The 24924-nt window shown below is 37.5% G+C and overlaps 1 protein-coding gene across 19 annotated transcripts in view; it reads left to right on the plus strand.

Annotated features, from left to right (window-relative positions):
* BNC2 (basonuclin zinc finger protein 2) overlaps window positions 1-24924 on the plus strand; it is a 406556-nt gene that overhangs the window by 367729 nt on the left and 13903 nt on the right. For 13 of the 19 annotated variants that reach the window (XM_077148108.1, XM_077148113.1, XM_077148096.1 and 10 more), the window contains 2 exons: window positions 19193-21162; window positions 21610-21675. In XM_077148108.1, coding sequence (XP_077004223.1) covers window positions 19193-21162; window positions 21610-21675 — 2036 coding nt within the window. The remainder of the gene's footprint in view (window positions 1-19192; window positions 21163-21609; window positions 21676-24924) is intronic. The other 6 variants (XM_077148115.1, XM_077148100.1, XM_077148099.1 and 3 more) reach the window with 2 other exon arrangements.

Genomic DNA, 24924 nt, shown 5'->3' on the forward strand with positions numbered 1-24924 from the left:
TACCAGTCTGACTGAACACTTTTCATAGCAACTTCTCTTTCTCTAAACCAAAATGAAATGAGTGATAAAGGAAAAGAGAAAAATTGCTTTCAGAAACAGGAATTGAAAGGGGGCTAGGAGTAATGTGAGGTAAGAAACAGGTGGGTTCTGAATTTGGAAATATTCCATTCAGGAGAAGGAAGAAGATTCTAGAAATTTGGGAATAAAATCAGGAAATCTAATGAAAAGAATGGAAGGGGAAAAATTCAGGTAGCGCCCTTTGGAATGTGCAACGCAAGAGAGAGATAACTTTAACAAAGAACAAAACAAAAACAAAAAGGGAGGGGCATTCTGAATTCTTCATTCTGGCGGAGGAGGAGAAAGTGAAGACCAGAAACAAGCAGTAATGGAGCAATTGATCTTTTCTTTGGATCCCCCTGTTAGATAGATAGATGATGTATTCTCTCTTTCCCATTTCCATTGTGAAAGTGAGTGGAATGTAGCTGGAAGAAAGCTTGTTTCTTAACCGTTCTACAGTTCTGGCTCTTGTGTGTGATGTTTGGTGTTTTTTTTTTTTTTTTTCTTTCTTTTCTTTTTTTCCTTTTTCAGTTGTCTTTTGACTGTTAATCATTGTGCTAACATGAGGCGTGAGACTCAGTCTTAGTTACCATGTTATATCAGTTTGTGCTTAAAGGCAAAAATATAATCAAACTTTGAAGAAGGTAAAAAAAAAATTTACAGGTAAATCGAGGGCAAAATTCTTTTGAGGCTGGTCCTGAGGTTTTCTTAGATGGATCACTTTATTAATTCTTATAATGAAGGCTGATTTAATTTACATCAACATGTCATGTTCCAACTGGCATGTGTAAATTTTTTCTTTGGCTGGTGAATGGAGATGGTTTTGAGTTATATGAAAATAAAGAATGTGAGTGAAAAAATCCAGGGTTAGCTCAGAGACAGCAGGAGGATTTCTAACAGAGTGGGAGTGGAAAAGAGATCGTAGACTTGCCGATGGACACTCATTAAATGTTAATAGGAACTGCATGTGATGAAAGGCAGGAGGCTCTGAATTCATCCTGCAACTATGTGTCTGCAACTATGCGAATGAAATCAAGGAAAGGCATTTTAAAAAGTAATTGTTAGGAAGCAGAAGCAAGATTCTGTTTACTTATATACCTTGAAGATAGTACTACCAGCATTTGTGAACTGCAAGCCCAAGAGCTCAGTGGCAGGTGGAGGATATTGTTAGAAAAGGAATAAATGTTATGTCTGAATACATTCTCAAGAAGGTTGAGAACCCCTGTCTTAGAAGGTATGTAAAACTGTGTAGCTGACATCAAGGCCTGTTGTACTTTTGTAACCTCCTTGAATCACTGGAGCGAGCTGTCCCTGGTGAGGGAGCATGCCATTGGGTTGTGTCTTGACAGGGAGTTACACCTGTGATAGCCAAACATGCCTCATACTCCCCTGTTTAGTCCTGGGTCATTGGAATGCAGGCGCTGCTATGAAACGCTCATTCATAGCAGATTAAGAATATAGTGTCTGGGAGGTCTCACTTATAGGGCTCTTAGAGGATTAATAAAATATTTACAAAATAACCTATATGATTGCTTCATTTTTTAGGTATTTGGCTCTAATTGCATCATAAATCCTCATTCAAGTGGCTTCTCATTTCTGTGAAGAAAGTTCCATACTTGTGGAGAAGCAGAAACAGATTCCTGCCATAGTTTTATTAAAAACATAGGAGCTCCTGGCTTCTCTGCACAAACACACTCTCACACACACACAATGAACAGATAAACAGAAGGATAGCATGACCATTTTTTAACAATACTCATCAGTGGTCCAAGTGCATAGAATTCACATGTAAAACTTTTAGAACATTTCTTCTATAATTATTATGATAAAGAATTTTTTATTTTATGTATGATAAAGAATTTTTTATGTAGCATCAGTAACAGAGAATCTTAAACCAATCAAAGAACTTAAAGTATAGATTTTCTCACATTTAAAGCAGACTATTCACATAAGTTTTTCAAAATATTGACATTATCCTTTATAGTCTATTAGTCTGTCACTTACTGTTACTTCTTTATATGTTGTCTTGGTAGATCATACTGTACAATCAGATTTCTAGATTCAGAGATTTTGATTAATCCTTGAGTTTATTACTAAAGCTTTTACTATTTATATGAGCACCACTTAATAAAATGCCTGACATGTGCCAAGAACTCTGAAAATCCTTTCATATGTATTATTCCTTCTTTTAATTCTAAATCCTCATCATAACCCTTAATGGTAGTTATGACTGTCCTTGTTTCATAGTTGGAAAGCAGAGGCTCAGAATGGTCACACAGCTATTAAGTAAAAGAGTTGGGGCTGAAACACAGGACTGTGGCTTCACAACCCCAGCTGCATTGCATTTTATTTGCTTTTGTTTTATTTTGATTTGCTTTTCTACTTCGTTCCTCTCCCCTTCCTTCCATGATGAGGGAGTATTTTAGAATTGTTAGAACCAGAGCTTGTCCTTTATTCATATGGTTAGTTCTTAATAATTACATTACTGCTTTTCAGAATTTCCCCTCAGTTGTGTGCTTATTTTATGTTGCTGCCCTTTCAATGGACATAACTCTTCTAGACTATAACTTGGACTTAGCTCCTTGAAACATGTAAGTCACCTTTATAATAAAATATTTTCTAGATGATTAAAAAATTTGCCAGAAACCCATATTAAGTGTTCTTTAAGGATAAGAAATATTTATCTGACAACAGTCCTCTATGTAGAAAATGGAAATATTTCTACTCCATTTCCTTTCATTTTCTTTCTCAAAAGCCCTTGTGGTAGTGGATGATGGAGCTGGCAGCTATGGCCATAGGAAGTCTCTGCAATCTATTGGTAGTATATATGAAAAATACAAAAATTTGTAATGATTTTTCCTTTCTTTTCTTTTTTTTTTTTTTGTTAGTAAGTATATAAGCCCCAACTTTCTACTTGAATTACTTGTGATTAATTGGGATGTCTTTGTTCTCTGCAGTGTAAGATCTAAAAAGCAGGCGTAGCCTTTGCTGTATGTCACTGCAGCTGCTGTTTGCATGCTGTTTCCTTTGCTGCTATGTGTGTGGGTGCCTCAGATCCGGGTTCCAGGTCCCCACCCTCCTGCCGTGTACTGCTGGTGCATCTGTGGACAATCACAGTGTTCACAAGTAGGTGTGCTCCTCCTGGTTGGCTTGAGGTGATCAAAGACCACCATGTTTCATTTTGCCCAGAGCCTTCAAATCCCACCTCCCCCAGCCACCCCAGTAACATCCGTTGCAGTGAGCTTTACCCCAAAGATACAGAAAACAAATCCAACACCTGTAACCTGAGAGCATTACTTACAAAGGTTCAAAAGCCTGGAAATTCCCAGAATGTTGTGTATGTAAAGCACAGCTTCTAGAAAATTATCACTCACGATCCATAGGTGTTCTCTGTTTCTGGTTTCTTTATATATGACCATCAGACCCTTTTGCAGAAATAGCACGGAAGGCCATGCTACAGGGGAACACGATGGTATATGTCGGGACACATGCTGACTCATGACACAGAATTCAGGAAGGAAGGGAGGAAATTCAGGCATAAGAGTGTATTTTGGCTTCCATTTAACTCTCTAATTTTTTGTTTTTGTTTTTGTTTTTTGTTTTGTATTTAAATAAGAACTTCTGTCTTGATTAGTGGCATTATTCACAAAAGGCTATGAGGTTTCTGTACTCATCTCACTGGTGTGAAGTGGAAGGAATGTGTTTTCTTTTGTCCTATCCCTATTCAACAAGGGTGTTCTTAATAAAACCAAGAAACTAAACACAGGACAGTGCATGCATTTGCTCATTGTTCTCCCCTCACTCTGGACTTGAGCAGAAATGTAGTTCTCTACCCTTCATGTGTGTACTGACTGATGGAATAATTAAATGAGTAATACATGTGAAGTGAAGTGCTTTTTTTCTCAGTGTCTGGCACATAGTGAGTGTTCAGTAAACAGTAATTGTAACTTTTCATTGGAGCCAGATTCACATGGCACCTCTCTCTCTTTGATGCTGCAGATTTATGAGTACTTCTTTACTCAGGTCTGAAGGTCAATTTCTGCTTTGCCAAAGTGCTTTAGGGAATGTGTCTTAAAATAATTTTATTTTGTGTGCTTTTACATATACTTGGTGGATTGGTTTGAAGACAAAATGCTACATTGATTTCCTGTTCCTAAATTATCTTAGGCTTTCTAACAGAATGCAATAAATAAGGAGGATGTATAATATTTGTAGGCCAAATAACTGACAAGTGAGTTTCAGACAACAATGAATATTTTCTACCCTATTTAAATGCAAAATCAAAACAAAGAGATTTGTAAACATCCTCATATTGACTTTTGTTATTAGAAGGGAATGTTGAAAGGGACCACAAAAATTGCTTTTCCAGCCTCTACTGGACAAGAATTCTCTTTTGGGGAGCCATTAGAAGCATTGTCTAATAAATAACATTTGATAGATTAAATACTCATTTGAATGGATGCTAACATAGCTAACATAGTTCCTTGGCTTCTGTGAATCTTAATCTCATGTATCTATTTTTGTGCAGTTTATAACTGTAGGGTTTTCCCCTTAGGTACAGGCTTAAATTTTTAGTAATGTCTTTTGAAGTCAACTAAACTTGACACTGCAGAGAACACTAATAACGTCTACCTTACTCTACTCAAATAAAAACAGACATGCCCCTTTCTTTCTCCCACCTACCCACCCATTCCTGAATCAAGTATTGGAGCTGAGCTTGTGGCAATCAAGAACCACAATCATAGATTCTGCTTTTGCCTGGGATGCAGTGGGGGTGCAGGTAGAGCTGCAACATGATGGGCAGGTGTGCAGAAGAGGTAGATTGCAGACCTGAGATGGCTCTCCTTAGAAGCCTTGTGTGCTTCAGAAGCAGTTAAGATTTTATTTACTCAGAATCATTTATGGCAAGAAGCTCTTTGTATCGGGAGCTTCAGAGGTCTTAGCAGGAGATTATGATGGAAAAGTTAGGTAGAGTCTATATTAAAGAAATTTTAAAGGCAGGTAAGGGAATTTATTACTTGTTCTATGGAGAGTTAGGAAGCCACTGAAGGTTTCAATGTTTGTAAAAGGAGGGTGAAGTATTCCCAGCCTCAGTTTTTGGAAGGTTGATGAGAATATGTAAAGAGTAGATTAAAGTGAGTAGGGAAATCCTACTGTTTATTTCCTTGATGGCTGTCCTCATATGTCAGTTTCTACCCTTTTGGCAATTATATGATCCTTTCATGAGTGTGATCTTATATTCCTTTTTGTAAACAGCACTGACTTCATGAACAAACTTAGGGAAATACTGTTTGTGCTCATCTTCTTCGAGGTGACACACAGAACTTACTTCCCATAAATATGTGTTGCATACCGTTTCCCCACCCCACCCCCACCATCCAGAAGCAGAGTGGCTACGCTACTAGCCAAGGTAAAAAGGCAAAGAAAGTTAATGATTTGGAAACTCCCTTTCTTAGTTTTGTATCCATTGATGGCCTAGATAGTTCAAAAGTCAAAAAAAAAAAAATGATTTAACCATTTAGTGGTTGTCACTATAATGTCTGCCTTAACTGGGCTCTCATTCCCTTCAATTTAAGAGGCTAAAAGAAAAGAGTACTATATGGTTCTTTCATTTTTGCTTGCTGTGTTCTGTTGAACCTACATTGAATGAACACAGAACAGACGTTGAGATTAATCTTTGGGGATTGGAACCCTAGGGATTGTGCTTAGAATCCATCAGTCCCCTGGGCTAGGCCTGTCAACTGTACTTTCATGTTTTCCTTTCCTTTTGCTGCAGCTTTTTCTTCCAGCCTGTTCAGCAAGTGCACCAAGAGGTACTGTGTGTGTGTGTGTGTGTGTGTGTGTGTGTGTGTGCATGCTTCGGCCAAACCGCTTTATCATCAGTGCTGTGAGCCCCTCCCTTACATACCCGTGGCTGTCATAAGGCAGTTTGATGCAAGCTTTCTACACGCCCAACTAATTGAGAGTTGAAAACCATCCTTCAGATTGGTGTGGCCCCTTTGCTTATGCTTGCCAGTTATCAGCCACCTTGGTGTCACTTAAATAGAGTCAGTTTGAATGTTTTACCTTTCAGAATGTTTTAAGATACTCATTAAATGCCAGTCATCTTGGAAAGCCAGATGTTTCTGCACATTGTCATGCAAACATTTATTTAATTAATAAGTCTGTAGAATCATAGATTTCAGATTAAAAACAAATTCCCCCAGATTATGTGCTGTCAACTCAATCTTCATTTTTATTTAAAGATGCTCATATTGTCCTAATTTTCCCTGTAAATTGTATCAGAGCAGATGTGGTCACAGTGATGCAGCAGTGGGCTAAACTAATTTAATTGATGTAAACATAGTTAAACAATTTCAAATGCAACTTTAGAAAAATTGTTTCTGAACCTGTTTAATAATGTTTTAAAATGCATTGATGAAATTGACTTATCCTGTGGCCTTTATTGCATTATCTGTTCTCAGTTACATATATTCTATGTTTTATGTCTGGGCAGGGTATAAGTAACAAGAAAAAAAAAATGATCCCAGCTGAAAAGTTGATTTATCCCTAACCCATCCACGTTGATTTAGAAATGATAAACCTGGGAAAATACTTCCAGAATGTAATAACGGTTATGAAAATAATAGGAAATGCATTCAGGAGATCAGACTAGAATTACTATTTCACTTGCCTTTTTCTTTTTCTTTTTTTTTTTTTAAACGTTTTACCTCATTGTTTTTTACCTTCTGCTCATCTCCAGTCCCATTGTTGTGGTACTACTACCAATTCTAAGCTATCACTACTGAAATGTAACATAAAACATTAAATATGTTTTTACTCATCATGATCTGCTAAAATTCAAGCTCTGTGCCTCTGCAGTTTTTAAAATTTCAGAAGCTGTATTTAAGTGATGACATGTGGTAATTTGTTCATTCTTTTGTCAGTATAATTTACAAGGCAATGGCAGATAAACATAGCAATACAAGACTCATTTACAGTGACACAATGGCAGATACACAGAGCAGAACCCTGCCTATGAGATAAAGTGGACTGAGTGACTTATGCAGTAATTAGGGGATAATTGTCATTAACCTCACAAACAGTAGTTTACCCATATTGTTTAAAAGGCTCCAGGATGTGTAATGACAAGGTAATCTGTCAAAGCGCTAGGGGGAAATATTAATAAGATTTGTGCAAGCTTGGATAGAAAATATGCAGAAAGCGGCCACATTAAGCTAATTGGTGGATGAATATACACTTGTAAAAGTGCTTCTAATGGCACGTTTGCTGCTCTCCAAATGACTACTGTTAATGTGGAGAAGTGGGCTGCTTAGAAAGTCAGGACTGCTGGGACAAGAGGGTATTAAGGCATGCAGACATGGTTATTACCTTGTGCTCTATAATGCATGCTTCTCTTTTTATTCTTCTTTATGTTGAATATAGTAACGTATATTGATTATTTACTCTGGTTATCCTGTTTTTGATCTTCTTTATTCGGTGAGCCACCAAAACCAAATCACCTCTATTTTGTGGCCAAATAAAATGTATAATATCTTCATTGATAGCGTTTATAAATACACAGAAACACAAACTTAATGCATATGTAGATACAATTATGTACACATGTGTATGTGTGGGTGCCTTTTATAGGAACACATTTAATCTGAGCAATCAAAGGCAAGTATATCTATCAACAAACTTGTGTATGTGTTACAAGTAATAATCTGTTGTTCCCTGATGAATGCTAAAGCAGGAAATTAATCTTTGTGCTCTACTGCTATTCTTATACCCAGAGAAGAACAAAGTTAAATCTCCCAATACATCTTTGTGTTCAATCACACACTCAGTCCTCAGTGTGTTTTATGGAATATTCAATCCTCACTGTTTTATGGAATGCTGCTTAGGTGAGTTCCCTTCTCCTGCTTCTCCCTCACATCCTAATGAATATGTTTAAGTTCCTTAGGATTATTCAATCAGCCACAGTTGAAGAGTAATTCAAAGTATCACACATGAAATAGAATTATCCATTCAAGCTTTTAGAAGCTCTAATAACATGCTACTAGTGAGAATCTTTGTTACAGAGATAAACTTCAAAGATTGGAAATTGTGACCTTAAACTGTTACAAGAATTTGGCCCTTGCCTGATTTGTAAAATTGCCCTTGTTCTGAATTATTATTTTTTTTACCCTTGTTGCTATTAATCAGACGTTGTGGGACAGTACATTAGGAAATGCCGGGTAAATCAAGGCTATTTACAAATTCAGTTGCAGAACGTTGTCATGGAAGGAGAAGTAAGCTAGAAAATATTGACCTCAAAGCAAAAATGTCAGAAAGGACTCTTGCTGGCATTTGTTTATTACAAGCTAGTAGATCTGTAGCCTTCCTAGGTCTCAGACTTTATTTTTACATCAGAAAGGAGAAGAAAACAAGATCACTGACAAGGACCATCCATCTCCTTCCTTTTGTTTCTAGTGCTTTCTCTGATGAGTTCAGACTCTTCCTTTGCTGTCCTGAACCATAACGCTATTTACCCTCTAGCATCTCAATTAGTGATCATCTCCACATAAATAACTTTTGTCTTTTAAAGGGTTTAGTTGAGGGAAAACTACTGACATTTATTTTACATAGCTGTATCGATGTAACATAATTATTTTGGAGCGGCTGAATCCTCAAGTTGCAAAATTTTCACAAAACCTACTGGTATGATTTGGGAGGTTCTAAGGCCTTTTAGGGACTTCTTGAGCAGTTGCTGATCATTGAATTGACCAGGAATCAAAATTAATCCACAAAAATCAGTACCTCTAATCAAGTCACTGTTAAGCAGTGCCCCAACAGAAACATCAAGGGAGGTATTCAGAATATAGAATAATATGGGAACTCACAGATAAGAGCATACTTACAGTCATAAATACAGGTAAGCTGGACATAAGATGGATTATTACACAGTTTATTTAAAGTAAAAATATCAGCATAGGGTTTTAAACATTTTAATTAAAATGACTGTGTGCCCTATACAGTTTTAATGGTCGTTTATTCAAACAGCTTAATTACATGGAAACTTGAATAGGGAATGGGATCTTGTTATTTTGTACAGGTTAATGTAATACACTGAGACAGCCCAGACTAATTTGGGTAGAAAATAAAAGAAAATTTGCAAAGTTCCCTTGGTAGACTAGGGAAAAATGTGGAAATATTTAACTTCCCCACCTGAGGAGTTCATAATCTCTTGCAAGCATTAAATGGGACTCTCACTTTTATAAGTCAAGCCCTGATCTTAGGGTTTGCCCTTATGAAACTTAGTCCTGCAAAGGAGAAGCTAAGCTTGCTTACAATTATGCCTAAGAGTCACTTGCCAGAGCACCTCTTTTGTTGCTCAGATGTGGCCTCTGTCTCTAAGCCAACTTGTAGATAAACTCACTACCCTCCCCCAACATGGGACATGACTCCCAAGGATGAGCCTGGCCCTAGCAACACAAGAGTAAGAAAACCTTCTGGACCAAAAAAAAGGGAAGAGAAACAGAATAAAGTTTCAGTGGCTGAGAGATTTCAAATAGAGTCAAGAGGTCATTCCGGAGGTTATTCTTATGCAGTATATAGATATTCCTTTTTTAGTTTCTAGTGTATTAGAATAGTTAGAAGGAAATACCAGAAACTGTTGGACTCAAATTCAGTAACCTTGATTATTGATGATGATTGTATAACTATATAGCTTTTACAATACGACCATGTGATTGTGAAAACCTGTGACTGACACTCCCTTTATCATCCAGTGTATGGGCAGATGAGTGAAAAAATACAGACTAAATACATACATAAATAAATAAGGGTGGGGGATAAGGAATATGGGATGTTTTGGATGTTCTTTATTTTTATTGTTTTTATTTTTTGGAGTAATGAAAATTTCTAAAATCGATTGTGGTGATAAATCCATATGATGATGCTGTGAGCCATTGATTGTATACTTTGGATGTTTTTATGGCATGTGAATATGTGTCGATAAAATTGCATAAAAATGGCTGTGTCAACATGCTAAGCATAAAATTTTAGAATAATGGAATTTTAGAGTTGATGTAGTAAGTTTTGGAAGGTTTTGTAGTACTCTTGTTTACAGGTGAGGATAGAAAGTGATTTGGCAGTCTCAAACCCAGTCATTAACAGAACCAGGACTTGCGTTTAGGTAGCCTTCACTTGTGTTTTTACTTTTATTTTCCTCTAAATTTGAATGTCTTTATTAAGTATAATCAAAATTTCAAATTTTGAGACACAGATTCTGTTTTAGCCTACAAGTATAGAATTTAGGTATTTTATACTTGTGTTAAGGACTTAGAGGGAATTTTATATTCACCGTTGGTTGGCTAGGAATAGCAGCTGGATTTAGAATTTTCTATTTTGAAACTTAAATGATTCATCAGATGCTATTATTAAATATTAAAAGGTATATGTCTTTAAAAGTTTCACAGGGGAGTTAGGTAGGTGATTCAAAAGGTACTTTTGAATCCTTGAAGTGCAATTCTGGACACTGCAAAAAGTCATTTACTCCTCTGAAATTTTTTTATATAGCAAAGCAAGACACCTGTTTTATTTATTTGCAAACAAATGCCCATAGATGAAATGTATATGGTTGATTTTAAGCTAGACAAGCTAAAATTCTTGGGTTCAGAGAAGAAATCCTGACAGGCCTTTAATAGAGCTTAGCTGGAGTTTCTATGATAAAATATGTTGTAACCCCAAAGTGATCTATCATAATCACAGTTTTAAGAATAAAAACGCTGCAAAGACTGTTAGCTGAGGAAAAAGTGATAAGTACTCTATGGATTATACATTCTTATCTGTTCTATAATTAAGAATATTCTTTAACAAAGTGAGTTTTAATCAAACATCAAACAATGTGTTAAAAATCAGAAGAACCATTTAAAACTAGTGCCCCACCATTCTGATAATGTTATCTTGGTTAGAGAGATGATCATTTTGGGAGGGTGTATTATTTGATTTATAAATAAGAAGTTTTCTTTTAAAGTTTTTTAATTGGAAAAGAATCAGGTAAAGAAATTATAGAAATTTATATTTTGAAAAATATATCAAAGCTGGTACCCAGCACTGTCATGTACAAGTTACCATCTTGCTTCTTCCTTCTGCTACCAACTGTATAAAAAGCCAAGCTCCTCAAACCCAGCTTCATCCAAGGAGAGGCATTCGTTCACTTTGTACTTCTTCCACAAGTAGTTCGGTGTGCACCTCACCTCATTATGCTGCCACTCTCCAAGATCAAGCAATGTGAATGCTATAAGAAGACTGATTTATAATGGGGTTAATGTACGGTAGAAGTGGGCCAAGAAACGTGAAGGCTCTGTGTTTGTGTGCATGCATTTGTATTTGATAAGTTAACCTTTTAAAACATCAATCCTTACGTGCAAACAATATACAGAGAAGATTTCATTGTTAGCTTGTCAATTAAGAAGGATTACTAAGTCTTCATTCTTGGCAGAAAATTCAATAATGCAAAGTTTCTGAGAGCTCCAACCACTGCTCTAACCAATAGTGGATATTCCTGTAGCAGACATTTCTCCTTTAGGGAAAAAAGAAGGGAGGAAATAGGAGAGATGTTTCAAATCACGATCTTTATAGTCTGGATATATGGAATTTAGCTTCTGCAATCACAGCAAGCTGGAATATACCTAGCTCTGATGTTTGCATATTCACTTCATAACAAAGACAGTCTTGAGTCAAAGAAGAAAACACATTTGTTTCCCAAAAGGGATGTTTACATGGATAACTGTTAATGAGCAAAGCCCAGTCTTGATTTTTATTTGGAAGTCTTTCTATCTCTGTTTGCCATACCCTGATAATTCTTTCCGTGGGAATGCCTCTGTCCTAGATAGGAATAGAAGGAAGAGCAAGGATGTGGCTAGTCAACATTGTATTTTGAAGGTAAGGTGAAGCTCTTGAGAAATTCTGCAAAATATACATTTCCAAATCATGGAAATTGAGTAGGGTTTTCATTACCCAAAACAAATGTTGATTTTTTAAATAAAGTCTAATTTGAACCATTTGGTGCAATCATGGTATGAATGAGTATGTTTCATTCTGCCTACAGATACAACAGTTGTTTCAGCTGACCTCCTAGAAACATTAGCCTGAAAAACTGGAGAAGCACGATCACTTAAAAGAACTTAGTGTGAATAAGGAATAGTATAATTGTGTTTACTTACACAACCAAACTGCTCCGATGTATATTGTATATGCTAGTGGCGCATCTCAGTCAGTGCTCCATAAGAAATATGTGTTTAAATGTAAATTTTCTAAAACAAATAAGCATTCCAAGTTTTATTCCCACATAAATTTCAAGCGTTTCTCAGAAATTATCACAACATTGCTTGAAAAATTTCCCTAAGTACTTCCCAGAATCTAATCATTTTCAATATGTTTTTTTTTTACCATTGATTCATCTCCCCCTTTTTGCCTTTACACGCTGACACACTCACCCCCACACACTTAGGAATGCCAAGTTATATAAATTAGAAAGATAAACATAATATAAGAAACTTGGCTCTGAAGTAAAGAAGAACACACAGACCAATAAACTCCTGGGGTAGAAGAGTTTAAAAAGAGACTTGGCTTTAGAATGACAGTTTAAAATTGAAATATTTCCTCTTAGCCTGAGATTTAAAACAGGTAACTGTGGGAGAATAGAAAAAAAAGATGACTAAAAGCTTAATGATTTACATATCTTTTCTCTGCCACAGAAGGTCTCCTTCAAACTGCTGCTACTTTGAGCACTCACAGCCAACTCATGGTGTCCATGAGCTCTCTGTTTGCCTTCCCATCTATCATATTGATGGAATGTCTCTTTTCAGATCATCTGAGATAGTGGTCTAAGCTATCACTTGGTTCTGAGGAGACCCAGAAGTTAGACAATATATATATTCCAATTTCTGGGTCACATCCTAACACATATCCACCTAACTCAGAGGCTAGCACATGGCAGGTGGAGGCAAGCCAAGGAAGATTGACTGCTGCTCACTGACAAGGCGATTGTAGGGATGTGTACATGTAGTGTACACCTGTTCCCTGTTTGTATTAACTATATAGAGAACTACATAGAGACAGTCTCCATTAGTAAAAATATATGAGCTTGTACCCCAATATATAAGTTGTTTCCATATTAATAATTTAGAATATATGTCAATTCATATATTAAAATATTAGTGAAGGTTTGTCCTTCTAGGTAAACAAATAGATATAGAAATTCTATTGTTTCCCCCCTGTGTCACAGGCATTGTGATGCTCATGTACTGCCAGGAGGGAATGAAAACCTGTATGCTTGTGTTCTGGTTGCAAAAGAATGCAGGAGGCAAGAAGTTCAGATGGAGAATAAGTAAGAAAAGTTGTGGCCATTGAGTGATGAGGATGAGATTTTATGCAATTTGCTTGATTCAATTTGTTTAATCAGTTTTATTAGATATACTTTACATGCAGTAAAATCTATCAATGTTAACTATACAATATGCACAAATCAAACATCAACACAATCATGATATATAGAGCATTTCCATCACCTCCCAAAGTATCCTCATACTCATTTTTTTTTTTAACATGGGCAGGCACCGGAACCAAACCCAGGTCTCCTGCATGGCAAGTGAGAACTCTGCCTGCTGTGCCACCATCACCTACCCCCTCATGCTCTTTCGAAACCAGTCTTTTCCCCATCCTCAGCCCGTTGCAACTACTGATAGGCTTTCTGTTTCTATAGTTCAACCTTTTCCAGAATTTCATATGATTAGAATTGTAGAGTTTGTAGGCTTTTTTGACTCTTAGCATAATACTAAGAAATTTATAATGCTGATGAGATCCATCCATACTGTAATGTGAATCAGTAGTTTACTTTTTATTGCCCATAGCACGCCATTGATTGGACATCAACAATTTATTTATCTGTAAGACTTAAATCATAGTTTTGCATTGCATTGTTTTGCTGATTTTTAGCACCATACCTACTACTTTTTAGAATGCCAAAATGGGTAAATTTGGTAATTTCTATACCTTCTATCCAACCAATTCCTACTGCCTAGATATTTGAATTAATCCTTAAGGAGGAAGAATAGAAAATATAAGTGAAAAGCTGGTCATAAAAATAAATAGTCTCTCATGTTCTGATGGAATAATTTTTTTAAGAGAGTGCACTGCAAATCTAGACAATAAGAAATTAAAAAATACGTCACATGAACTTCTGATTTGGTTCCAAGGTAGTCAGCAATTCCTATAGCTCAGTATCATTTAATGAAAAGATCTGCAGTTTAGTTCAAAAGGGAAATACTTATAATTTATAGCTTATCATTTTAGAATTTTCTTTTTAAATTATGCCTTAAATTTGACTGGCAAGTTCATGGAGTAGAATAGAAATTAAATTATTCTGTGCCTGACTTTCACAGTTAAACTCTTTGCTTACTTCTTAATTTGAATACTGCGGGAATAAATAGGCCCTAGATCCTGTACTGTGCTAAGTGTTTTATCCTCTCTCATTTCTTTCAATGGACAGAGAAAAAAACCATTGTTCTCCCTTTGTGCTATGACACAGGCAGTAGTCGGCCAAGGACCATAAACGGGCTGGTTTTAGGACTGATGATTCTGTGATCTTGGGGTCACCTGAAAATATAATTATCTCAAATCCTCTTACATGGTTTTTCTTCCATCTCTTTACCTCCTTTCCTTTTCTGTTATCCTTCTTCCAAATAAGGAAAACCAATCAACCTCATTTTATTTTGATTATACCACTGCAAGTCATTTGGATACACATTGATGTAAAGAAAAGGCTCAGAGAGAACCATTTAAACCATGAGAGTTTACCTTACTGCAAAAAGCTTGTTTAAAAATCACTATGCAGATACATACAGAAACTGCATGCAACATTTCTTCTGAGTGATAGTCACCAGTCCCAGTGAAACAATAAAAGGAAATATTTTCATTTAAAAACTTAGATATAAATATTTCAAGTGTTTTATACTACTTCTGAACCCAGTAAAGTGGGATTCTAAGCCAGGATGATTTGGTGTTAGTCATCTTTTAATTAATGGTATAACCAGTTATTTTCACAGGAAATCGATACTTAAAATAACACCTTGCTTTTCACTTACCAGGGAAAATCTTATTATTCTCCTTTTGTGAATCACATTTCCCAACCTAAAGGCTGAAGGTCATTGACTCCTGGTTAAAATGGAAAAGCCTAGAGGAATTGACTCAACAAGTACAAAATTGCATGGGAGGAGCAAGAGTCCACTTAGAAACTTTAATGTTAACTTATTTTCCATTCACAGGATCTGTGTCCCAGGATAGGTCAATTGACAATCGGGATCTTCATATTGGCCCCACAGATGGAATTTTATTTTATTCTTTTTAGGGTTCCCATTCACTCTGGTAAAGTTTATTTGACCATGACAAAGGAGCTTAGATTGTGTGTCCTTTCTGCTCAAACTAACTGTAGGGAAGGACCAGTTTTTTCTCCTAATCTCCACATAGTAATATAGTAAAAACAAACAAAAAGAAAGAATTTCATGCTTTTTATTTGTTGTAGCAGTATCAAATTGCTATGAAGGTCCCCAAATGGTTACCCTCAATTAGTTGCCAACTGCTTTTTTTAAAAAATAAAAACTGTCCTCAGCCTGACAGTTGTCAATTTTGAGCAGCACGTAGACCACTCATGGAAATTCTTGCTTAACAGAAGAGTCTTAGACCACTGTTTGAGAATCACTCCACCAGACCAATGCTTATTTCTATCAGAAGGGCCTTCAGGACAAATAACCTGAGCCTCCGTTTTTTTTTGCTCTTTGATAACTTCTAATTCCCTTCAACCAGTAAATCCAACGATAAGCTAAAATTGTAGCCATTTTTAGCATCTATCTTGGAGATTCATTATGTTGTATGAGAAAGTCAACTTCATGGTCCTTGCTATAGCTTGATCAAATATGAATGGTGACTTCTTTGAAAAGAATGTCTGCGGCACCTCATATTGCCTGAATTTTGATGGTATCCAGTCAGGGAGACTCCAGATTGAGTGAGTAATATAGCTATTTATCCTGTTCCCTAACACCTTTGTTTACAAAGATATTACAGGTAAATATAAATTGCTGCTTTTGTTAGCCCTGTAAATGAAGTTTCTTTTTTATAATTCAGGCTGTCTGCAAAGTTCTAAATCCTGTCTACCTGGACCTCTTCCACCAGAAGTAAGTCCTTTAGTGTCACAGTCTCTATTTTATCAGAGACAAACTACTCAGGGCTAAAAGAGGGTCTGAAAGGCATTTTAGAAATAGCAGCACTATGGCAGGCCACCAGGAGAAAAGAGAAACCATATGGGGCTGCAGTGTATCATTGGAAAAGGGAAGACGAGGGGGTGATGAGAATTGAATGCCTCAGGTGGGTTTGATCTGTTGCTATGGTTTCTAAGGCATATTTTAATACCAGAGACTGCCAACTGTGTAAATACATTATCGACCTGCAGATTAGGTGTGGGCTACCTGGGAAGAAACTAGGGAAGATATAACTAACTGTACACTGCTCAGATTGAGGTGGGGGAGGCGTGCAGTCTGAACAACAGTCTATAGTGAAGGACTCTACAAAAGAGCAATCAAGGAAGTGGATTTAATAGTAAAAGAAAGATGGTATAGAAGCTGACAGTACAGTGCCGCATAAACCTGACTTCTTCAGGAGAAGTCCTACTCCTTCCTGTCACAGATTCAGTGCCTCACCTGGGAAATGGTGTCTTCAGATGAATTTGGAGCCAGAATATTTGGGGTCAAGTCCTAATCCCCATATTAGCCTCTTGGTGACCATAAAAAGCCATCTTAGCTTTCTTCTCCTCTGGTTTCTCATCTGTTAAACATTTGCTGAGCTCTGGAAGCTCTTATGAGGTTCAAGTGAGATAATCTATATAAAAATCATCATTTATTTACTTATGTACAACACCAACACTTCCCCCACTGCTCCTATTCCAAAAGAGAATGTAAGAATGCAATCGGAGGCCAATTGCTGTTAATGATGATTTTTTAAAATGACCATTGCAGCACTCTGGGCTCATCCTTATGTGACTGTGCTGAGCTGATAGATGTGTGTTGAATATTTGATCAAAAGGCCGGTTTTATCTGTGGGATGGGGGAGGGACACCTGTGTCTGATGGTGTATGTAGGGGTGAACACCCATATACTCATACCCACACATGTACTTTACATAAAATGATAGAATGTAGAAGTGAGCCTTATGAGAATAGCACATAGGTGTTAGAGAACTTTTTTAAGTCATTTAAATATATGACAAGCTATCCCCTTTAATCAAACTATCTGTGGCAAGTCAGACTATATATGATTGTGGACCAGAGATATCCAGAGGTTGAGGAGAGTTGTCCCCAAGATCGAATTTTTCTTTGCAAAAATAGTATGGTGCCCTTATTTCCCTTTCTCTAATTTTCCTATAATAACATCTTTCATAACCGTGGTACAAATGTTAAAACCAGGAAATTAAGATTGATACAAAACTATGAACTAATCTTGAGGTTTTATTCAAATGTCACCAGTTTTCCCACTATTACCCATTTCCTTGTGTAGAATCTCTGGGATCTCATAATATACTCATTGGCCATGTTTTCTTAGTCTCCTCCAATCTCTAGTAGTTCTTAGTGATTTTTTTTTAATCTTTCCTGATCTTTACACTTAGAAGAGTATGGGCCACTCTTTTGTAGAATGGCCCTCAATTTTGGTTTGTCTGATGTTTTCTCATGAGTAGATTGAGGTTATACATTTTTTGTAAGAATACCACAAAAGTGGTGGCAGGCCCTTCTCAGTGTATCATTTCTGGAGGTATATGATACCAACATGACTTATTACTGGTGACGTTAGCTTTGATTGCTTGCTTATGGTGGTGTCTGCTGGGCTTCTCCAATGTAAAGTTACAATTTTCCCTTTGTAATTAATAACAGTCTTGTCTTTTAAAGTTTTATCCATTCTTAAATGAATGATCAGGGTTGGTGCAAGTGTCACTCACAGAGGGTCACAAAGTGTCCTGTCCTGGTGGGCAGAAAGGATGCCCTGGAAAATGATGGAGTCATTATTTTAAGTGTTTGAATAGATTTCTCTCAATCCATGCTGAAATAGATTTGCCTGACATTACACGGCAAGATTTCTAAGTCCTACCTCCAGGCAAATCTCATAGTTACTAGCAAAAATGAAAGTGTGAAAGGCTTTTTAATGTATATTTAACAACACATAGTCTGGTGATTACTGATGTGTATTCTCTGTGGACTCGCTTTGCGATCAGAGGAGGATGTTGAGACAACATTTTTACACATTTATTCTATCTAAATCCATCACATGTTTACTTTCTAAATATCTATAACCATCATTTATAACAAGATCATAAAGAGTCAAATTCTTTAAATCTAAATCGAACTTTGAGTCATAGGATTACAATCAGTTTTCAGGAAAAGTACAATTACCTTTCTCGGGTGATTTTTTTTTCCCTTACTGTACCTTCTGAAATTGCCTCCTGTTAAAATGATACTAAATTACAGCCATTAATAAAAGAAAAAAATACAGCCTGGTAATTGGGGTTTGAGAGGTAATGCTACTTTATTCATCCTTTTGATTCAGAAATTCACATAGCTCCTATTTAAAGGATTTTTCATCATTGAACCCAGTAATATGTCTGCTTGCATTGAAGTAAATTTCACAAAATGTACTCAATTCCTTCCTATGGTGTCACTATTAAATAAGGATTAAGCTACCTTTTTTTTTTTTCATTTATGGTGGGTTGCACAGCGAGAGTTCACATCTTATACTAATATATGCTAAACAGTCACCTAGTATATAGATCAGTGTTGTTAAAATAGTAGTGTTAAAGGCATTTTAGATCACAGAGCCCCAGTGGTCTGCATTTTGTTTGCTTTGACATTATTAAACTTAATCTGTTTCTCTAACTGTGACTCTAATTACTACATTTGCATGGCAGAAAAGTTTGCAGTGTAGGTCGACTTTTATTAACAGTGCTTGCATATTGTTTTCTGCTCTCTGCGTTTCATGAGCAGGCAGAGCACCTTCAGTTGCGTTGAATAATTATGCACAATCAATAAGTTTTGTGTTTGTCTTTGTTGTTTCTTTGATGTGGCCTCTAGGATGCTGCCGGCAAGGTGCTGGACCGCTGGGCCATCATGTCTAGAGAAGAGGAAATTATCACCCTTCAGCAGTTTCTGCGGTTTGGAGAAACCAAATCCATTGTGGAGCTGATGGCAATTCAGGAGAAAGAAGGGCAGGCTGTGGCTGTACCATCTTCAAAGACAGACTCAGATATCAGGACTTTCATTGAGAGCAGTAATCGCACGAGGAGTCCGAGCCTCCTTGCTCACCTAGAGAACAGCAACCCTTCCAGCATTCATCACTTTGAAAACATCCCGAACAGCCTTGCATTTCTGCTTCCATTCCAGTACATAAACCCAGTCTCTGCCCCACTGCTAGGGTTGCCTCCAAACGGGTTGCTGTTAGAGCAACCGGGACTGAGGCTGCGAGAACCAAGCCTTTCAACCCAGAATGAATATAATGAGAGCAGCGAATCTGAAGTATCGCCCACACCTTATAAAAATGATCAAACACCCAATAGAAATGCCCTGACCAGCATTACTAACGTGGAGCCCAAAACAGAGCCAACCTGTGTGTCCCCCATTCAGAATTCTGCCCCAGTCAGTGATCTAACCAAACCTGAACATCCAAAAAGCTCATTCCGGATTCACCGAATGAGAAGGATGGGGTCAGCCTCTAGGAAAGGAAGAGTGTTCTGTAACGCATGTGGGAAGACATTCTATGACAAAGGTACTCTCAAAATTCATTATAATGCTGTGCACCTGAAGATCAAACATCGATGTACCATCGAAGGTTGCAACATGGTATTTAGCTCCCTCCGAAGCCGTAATCGCCACAGTGCAAACCCAAACCCTCGCCTTCACATGCCCATGCTAAGGAATAACCGAGACAAAGATTTAATTCGGGCCACATCAGGAGCTGCCACCCCTGTTATAGCAAGTACAAAATCAAATCTCACACTCACAAGTCCTGGTCGGCCCCCAATGGGTTTTACCACTCCCCCACTAGACCCCATCTTACAGAATCCTCTCCCTAGCCAGCTGGTATTTTCTGGGCTAAAGACTGTCCAACCTGTCCCTCCATTTTATAGAAGTTTACTCACTCCAGGGGAAATGGTGAGTCCTCCAACCTCCCTCCCTACCAGTCCCATCATTCCAACCAGTGGTGCCATGGAGCAGCACCCCCTACCACCCTCTGAGCCAGCAGCACCAGCAGTGATGATGACCGCCCATGAGCCTAGTGCCGATCTGGCACCCAAAAAGAAGCCTAGGAAGTCAAGCATGCCTGTTAAGATTGAGAAGGAAATCATTGATACTGCTGACGAGTTTGACGATGAAGACGATGACCCCAATGATGGTGGAGCTGGGATCAACGACATGAGCCATGACAATCATTGCCACTCCCAAGAGGAAATGAGTCCAGGGATATCTGTGAAGGACTTTTCTAAGCATAGCAGGGCCCGGTGCATTTCCAGGACTGAAATAAGAAGGGCTGACAGCCTGACTTCTGAGGACCAAGAGCCTGAGCGTGACTATGAGAATGAGTCTGAATCTTCAGAGCCCAAATTAGGCGAGGAATCCATGGAAGGGGACGAGCACATTCACAGTGAAGTGAGTGAAAAAGTCCTGATGAACAGTGAGAGGCCTGATGAGAACCACAGTGAGCCTTCTCATCAGGACATCATCAAGGTGAAGGAAGAATTCACAGATCCCACCTATGACATGTTTTACATGAGCCAGTACGGACTATACAATGGTGGGGGGGCCAGCATGGCTGCCCTGCATGAGAGTTTTGCATCGTCTCTGAATTATGGCAGTCCTCAAAAGTTCTCCCCAGAAGGTGACCTGTGTTCTAGCCCAGACCCCAAAATCTGTTATGTGTGCAAGAAGAGTTTCAAAAGCTCCTACAGTGTGAAGCTTCACTACAGGAATGTTCACTTAAAAGAGATGCATGTCTGCACAGTGGCTGGCTGCAACGCTGCCTTCCCCTCTCGCCGAAGCAGAGACAGGTCAGTAAATCTCCATTGGCTGCTCCTGCTGGGGGTGGAGGGTGCCAGTTTCAGTCAGTTGAACTGGACTTTAAAAAATCCAACTTAGACATTTTTGATGCACTGTAAAAGTTGTCTGCAGTTACCACATGATAACCAAGCTGCCATGCTTATGAAGGATTGTTGCAGTTGGTGCTTGTTATGATTAAGCATGCAGAATCATATGCCATCTTACCCAGTATTGCACGTCATTTTTCTCTGTGCACTGTGTTTTGTGTGTGTGCGTGCATTTCCATGCATCTAGGTGTGATTACGTTAACTGTGTACACAGTTCCCTGCTTCCCCATGAACCTCCACTTAGAAGCCCCAGCTTCTGTTATAGATATATATATATATTTCTGCTTTGCTGTGTGGCTTTTTAATTAAATCAATATATTATCTTCATACACACATATTTATCCAATATAGAAACAGAAATTTACGGATGGAAAGAACCATAGGTCCAGGACATCGAGACAGCCTGCATCTCCGTAGGTATAACCAGAAATGTTATCATTGCTTTCATGAGTATTCAGTGTGTCCTTGAATTCTATACGAGTGATGAAAATAGAAGAAAATGGGACCAAAGTCATTGTTGATGTACAGAAATGGTGTGGTCGTGTGGGTATCTTTTACTTTAACTTCACAGTGTCTTTGAGCACATTTCTAAAATGTAGCCTTCCTTGGGAAGTATTCATAGAATCATTCATAAAGGCATGTATATACTTTTAGGGTCAGTTAGAATATATTAAGACCAGCCTTCAAATGACATCACCCTCCAGCTATGTAGCTACAGCTCTGAAACAGTTGGGCTTAACCAGAAGCAGCTGGTCCTGAACCTACCATGTACTTTTTTAATCCTAAAGAAAGGGTAATATAAATGGAATGTATCAAGGTAGTCAGTGATGGGGTAACAGTTTTCCTACACTTGTGAAATTAAGCTTATGAGAAGATCATTTACATAATACACCAGCCTAACTAGGGTCACGTACCACTTAGCTCTTCCTGTTATATCAGATGTGGTTTTCTTGGTCCTACATTGTCCTAAAAATAAATTGAGAAAATTTTATTACATGGTAAAAATCACTATTTATAGAAGAAATAAATTAAACTTAATAAGTAAGATGTTTCAAAATAGCCACCACCCAATTCCTAGTGTTTATTAATTGAGCAGAGTTTTTTTGACTATATAACGTATAATGAAATTACCACTAAGAAGTAGTGACCTGTCTAGAATACTGTCTTATTTTCATATTTGAGAGAGCAGCCCTTCTTTTTTAAATACATTTTCCTCAGGTTCAATTCCCAGTGCCTGCCCATGTATTAAAAAAACAAACAAACAAACAAAAACATACATTTTCCTTTCTACTGAAATAAAAGTGGCCAAATCCATGAAAAGGAAAATGTCTAAGAAAAATAAATCACTTTCTTCTTACAACTCAAAACATGCTTTGAAGAGAAATCTATCTTCTTAATTCTTCCACCCCCATTTCCACTTACCTTCTTCCGTAAAAATGGTTGGTGGTCACAAAGTTCTTTTCAGTTACAAGTCATTTTGCCTAATACCAGATTATGTCAAATGAGTAGCTGTACTTCGAATAATAAAACCCGACACTATATTCAACAAACCCCCTCCACCCGTTTGTGAGTAACATTCATTCTTTTACATTTGAAATAGTGCCCTAGTGATAATGAGGTTAATGCATTGTATTTTTTTAATAAAAATAAGAGACTCATGAAAACCTGCATAAAATATTTATGAAAATGGAGTGTTTGAAGACAAGCCAAAATTTAAGCTGATTTGCATGAATTCCTATCAGAGTTTTAGTTAGTTTGCTGAAAATACTGCAAGTCATATCACTGACATTAATGGCTTCTGGACCGAAAGGCCACATACCCAAAACCTGGCACTTTCATTTACATCAAGACACTAGAAGACACAGGACTTGTGATTTTATGTCTTCAAGCATAAAAAGAGGTTTTTTGAGGGGGGGAAATCTATTGATAGCTGGGGAATATTTGTCACCATTTTTATTCTAAGAATTGGGGCTTGTCGTTGGCCAGGCATGTGTTCAAGACCAACTTCTAGAAAAACTTGGATCTTCTAGGCAGGAAGAATATTTTCCATGTATGTTTAGTTGCAAAGAAGACAGTAAACTTCAGAAGATAGTTGGTACATTTCATGTGGCTGAAATACCTCATCACACCTAATCTTTTTAATTTTGGAGTTTTGTCACATGGGCTTTAATGAAGGAAAACACTGAAAAAATTGTAGAATGATTTTTTTCTAATTTTCACTTGAAATTTTGCCGTTTTGAAATACAAATTCTAAAATGTATCTTTTGAATACTCAAGTCTCATGTTACCAGTTTAAAATTTGGCCAAAGCTCTAATTCTTTAGTATGATTGTCTTTTTAAATATTATCTTTTTTAGAAGAAAAAGTTCATCCTTGTTGACTCTATGCGACCAAATAATCAGCAGTACCATTGGGATACCAGCTTCTTCCCACATTTAGCAGAGACTCTAAAACATAATTGCACTCCAGTTTCAGCCTTCTATTGTCATTTTAGCAACTAATATAGACCTGTAATTGAATCTCCTTATTTACAAAGCCTCTTGGGTCACATCTCTGATTTATTCCTTAGACTTACCTTACTCTCTATCTTCAGTTTTACTTTATTAGTCATGAGAACCCCAGGAAGTATGAGTTCCTGCTTTTCCCCCCTCTGATTCACTATGAAGCTAAGACACATTTTCTTATCTTCGTCTGAGGCAGCAGATCTTTCCAAATAGAAACCCTCCTTTGTCTTTAATCCTGCTGTCCTCAGGCCCATGTCTTACTTCTCCCTAGAGTCTCAGTTCATCCATCCTTGACTCTACACTATCTTCCTTGTGCAAATAAAGCATTAGAGGGGATTTTGACTGGGGGCTCAAGTGTACAAGGCTACACAGTTTCAGGATGTCTGTGATAGAACTAACAGAATAGCCCTTTCCCTTCTTTTTTGTAAAAGCAGCCTTCTTGTCTTCATGTTTAAAACACTTCACAGGAGTGATACATGGGTCTTCCTGGGATCCCTCCAAGGTGGTTGTACATGAAGGGTTTGCATTCTTTGGTCTCCAGTTAGGCATGTTGGTAAGATGGAAATAGAAGCATGTTAAATACTGAGGTCTAGATTTGGCAATCTTAGCAGAGATTCGCAAGTCCTTTTGTATGAAGTGTCTAGATTTTATGAAATCAAGTTTTGAAGGCCCCTTAAAAGGTAGTATGTTGTTGGTCTAAAGTCACAAAAAGGGAGAAAAGAGGTATGGGGCATGTAAGGTTTGTTGGGGTTGAGGATTCTAAGCACAGTGTCAGAAGTACCATTTTCTATGTGGTTTTCACTCAGTGTACATTCAGGAAGAAAGGGGGTCATGGTACATTAAGGACAAGAAGCAAACTAACATACCCAAAGTCCAGTTCATCCTGTCACGATGGAGCTGTTAGAATAGTTTTTACTCTGGCTTATGGGAGCGAAGTAGAAATTTTATCTTTAAAGAACTGTGGTACTTAAAGGAATTGCTAAAGTGTTCAAGGATACACTGATAACTTTATATACTGTTGGTCCTGAGAAACTTTTTTTTGACTACTTTTCCTTCCTTCCTTCCTTTTTGATCCCCTGATTTTTCTGCTGCAGAGATGGTTCTTTCAGGGAATAGGAGGCTGTCTGCATCATCAGTGACATCCTTTCTAGCCCTCCATTTTT

This window comes from Tamandua tetradactyla, chromosome 2 (assembly GCF_023851605.1).
Source record: "Tamandua tetradactyla isolate mTamTet1 chromosome 2, mTamTet1.pri, whole genome shotgun sequence".
NCBI lineage: Eukaryota > Metazoa > Chordata > Mammalia > Pilosa > Myrmecophagidae > Tamandua > Tamandua tetradactyla.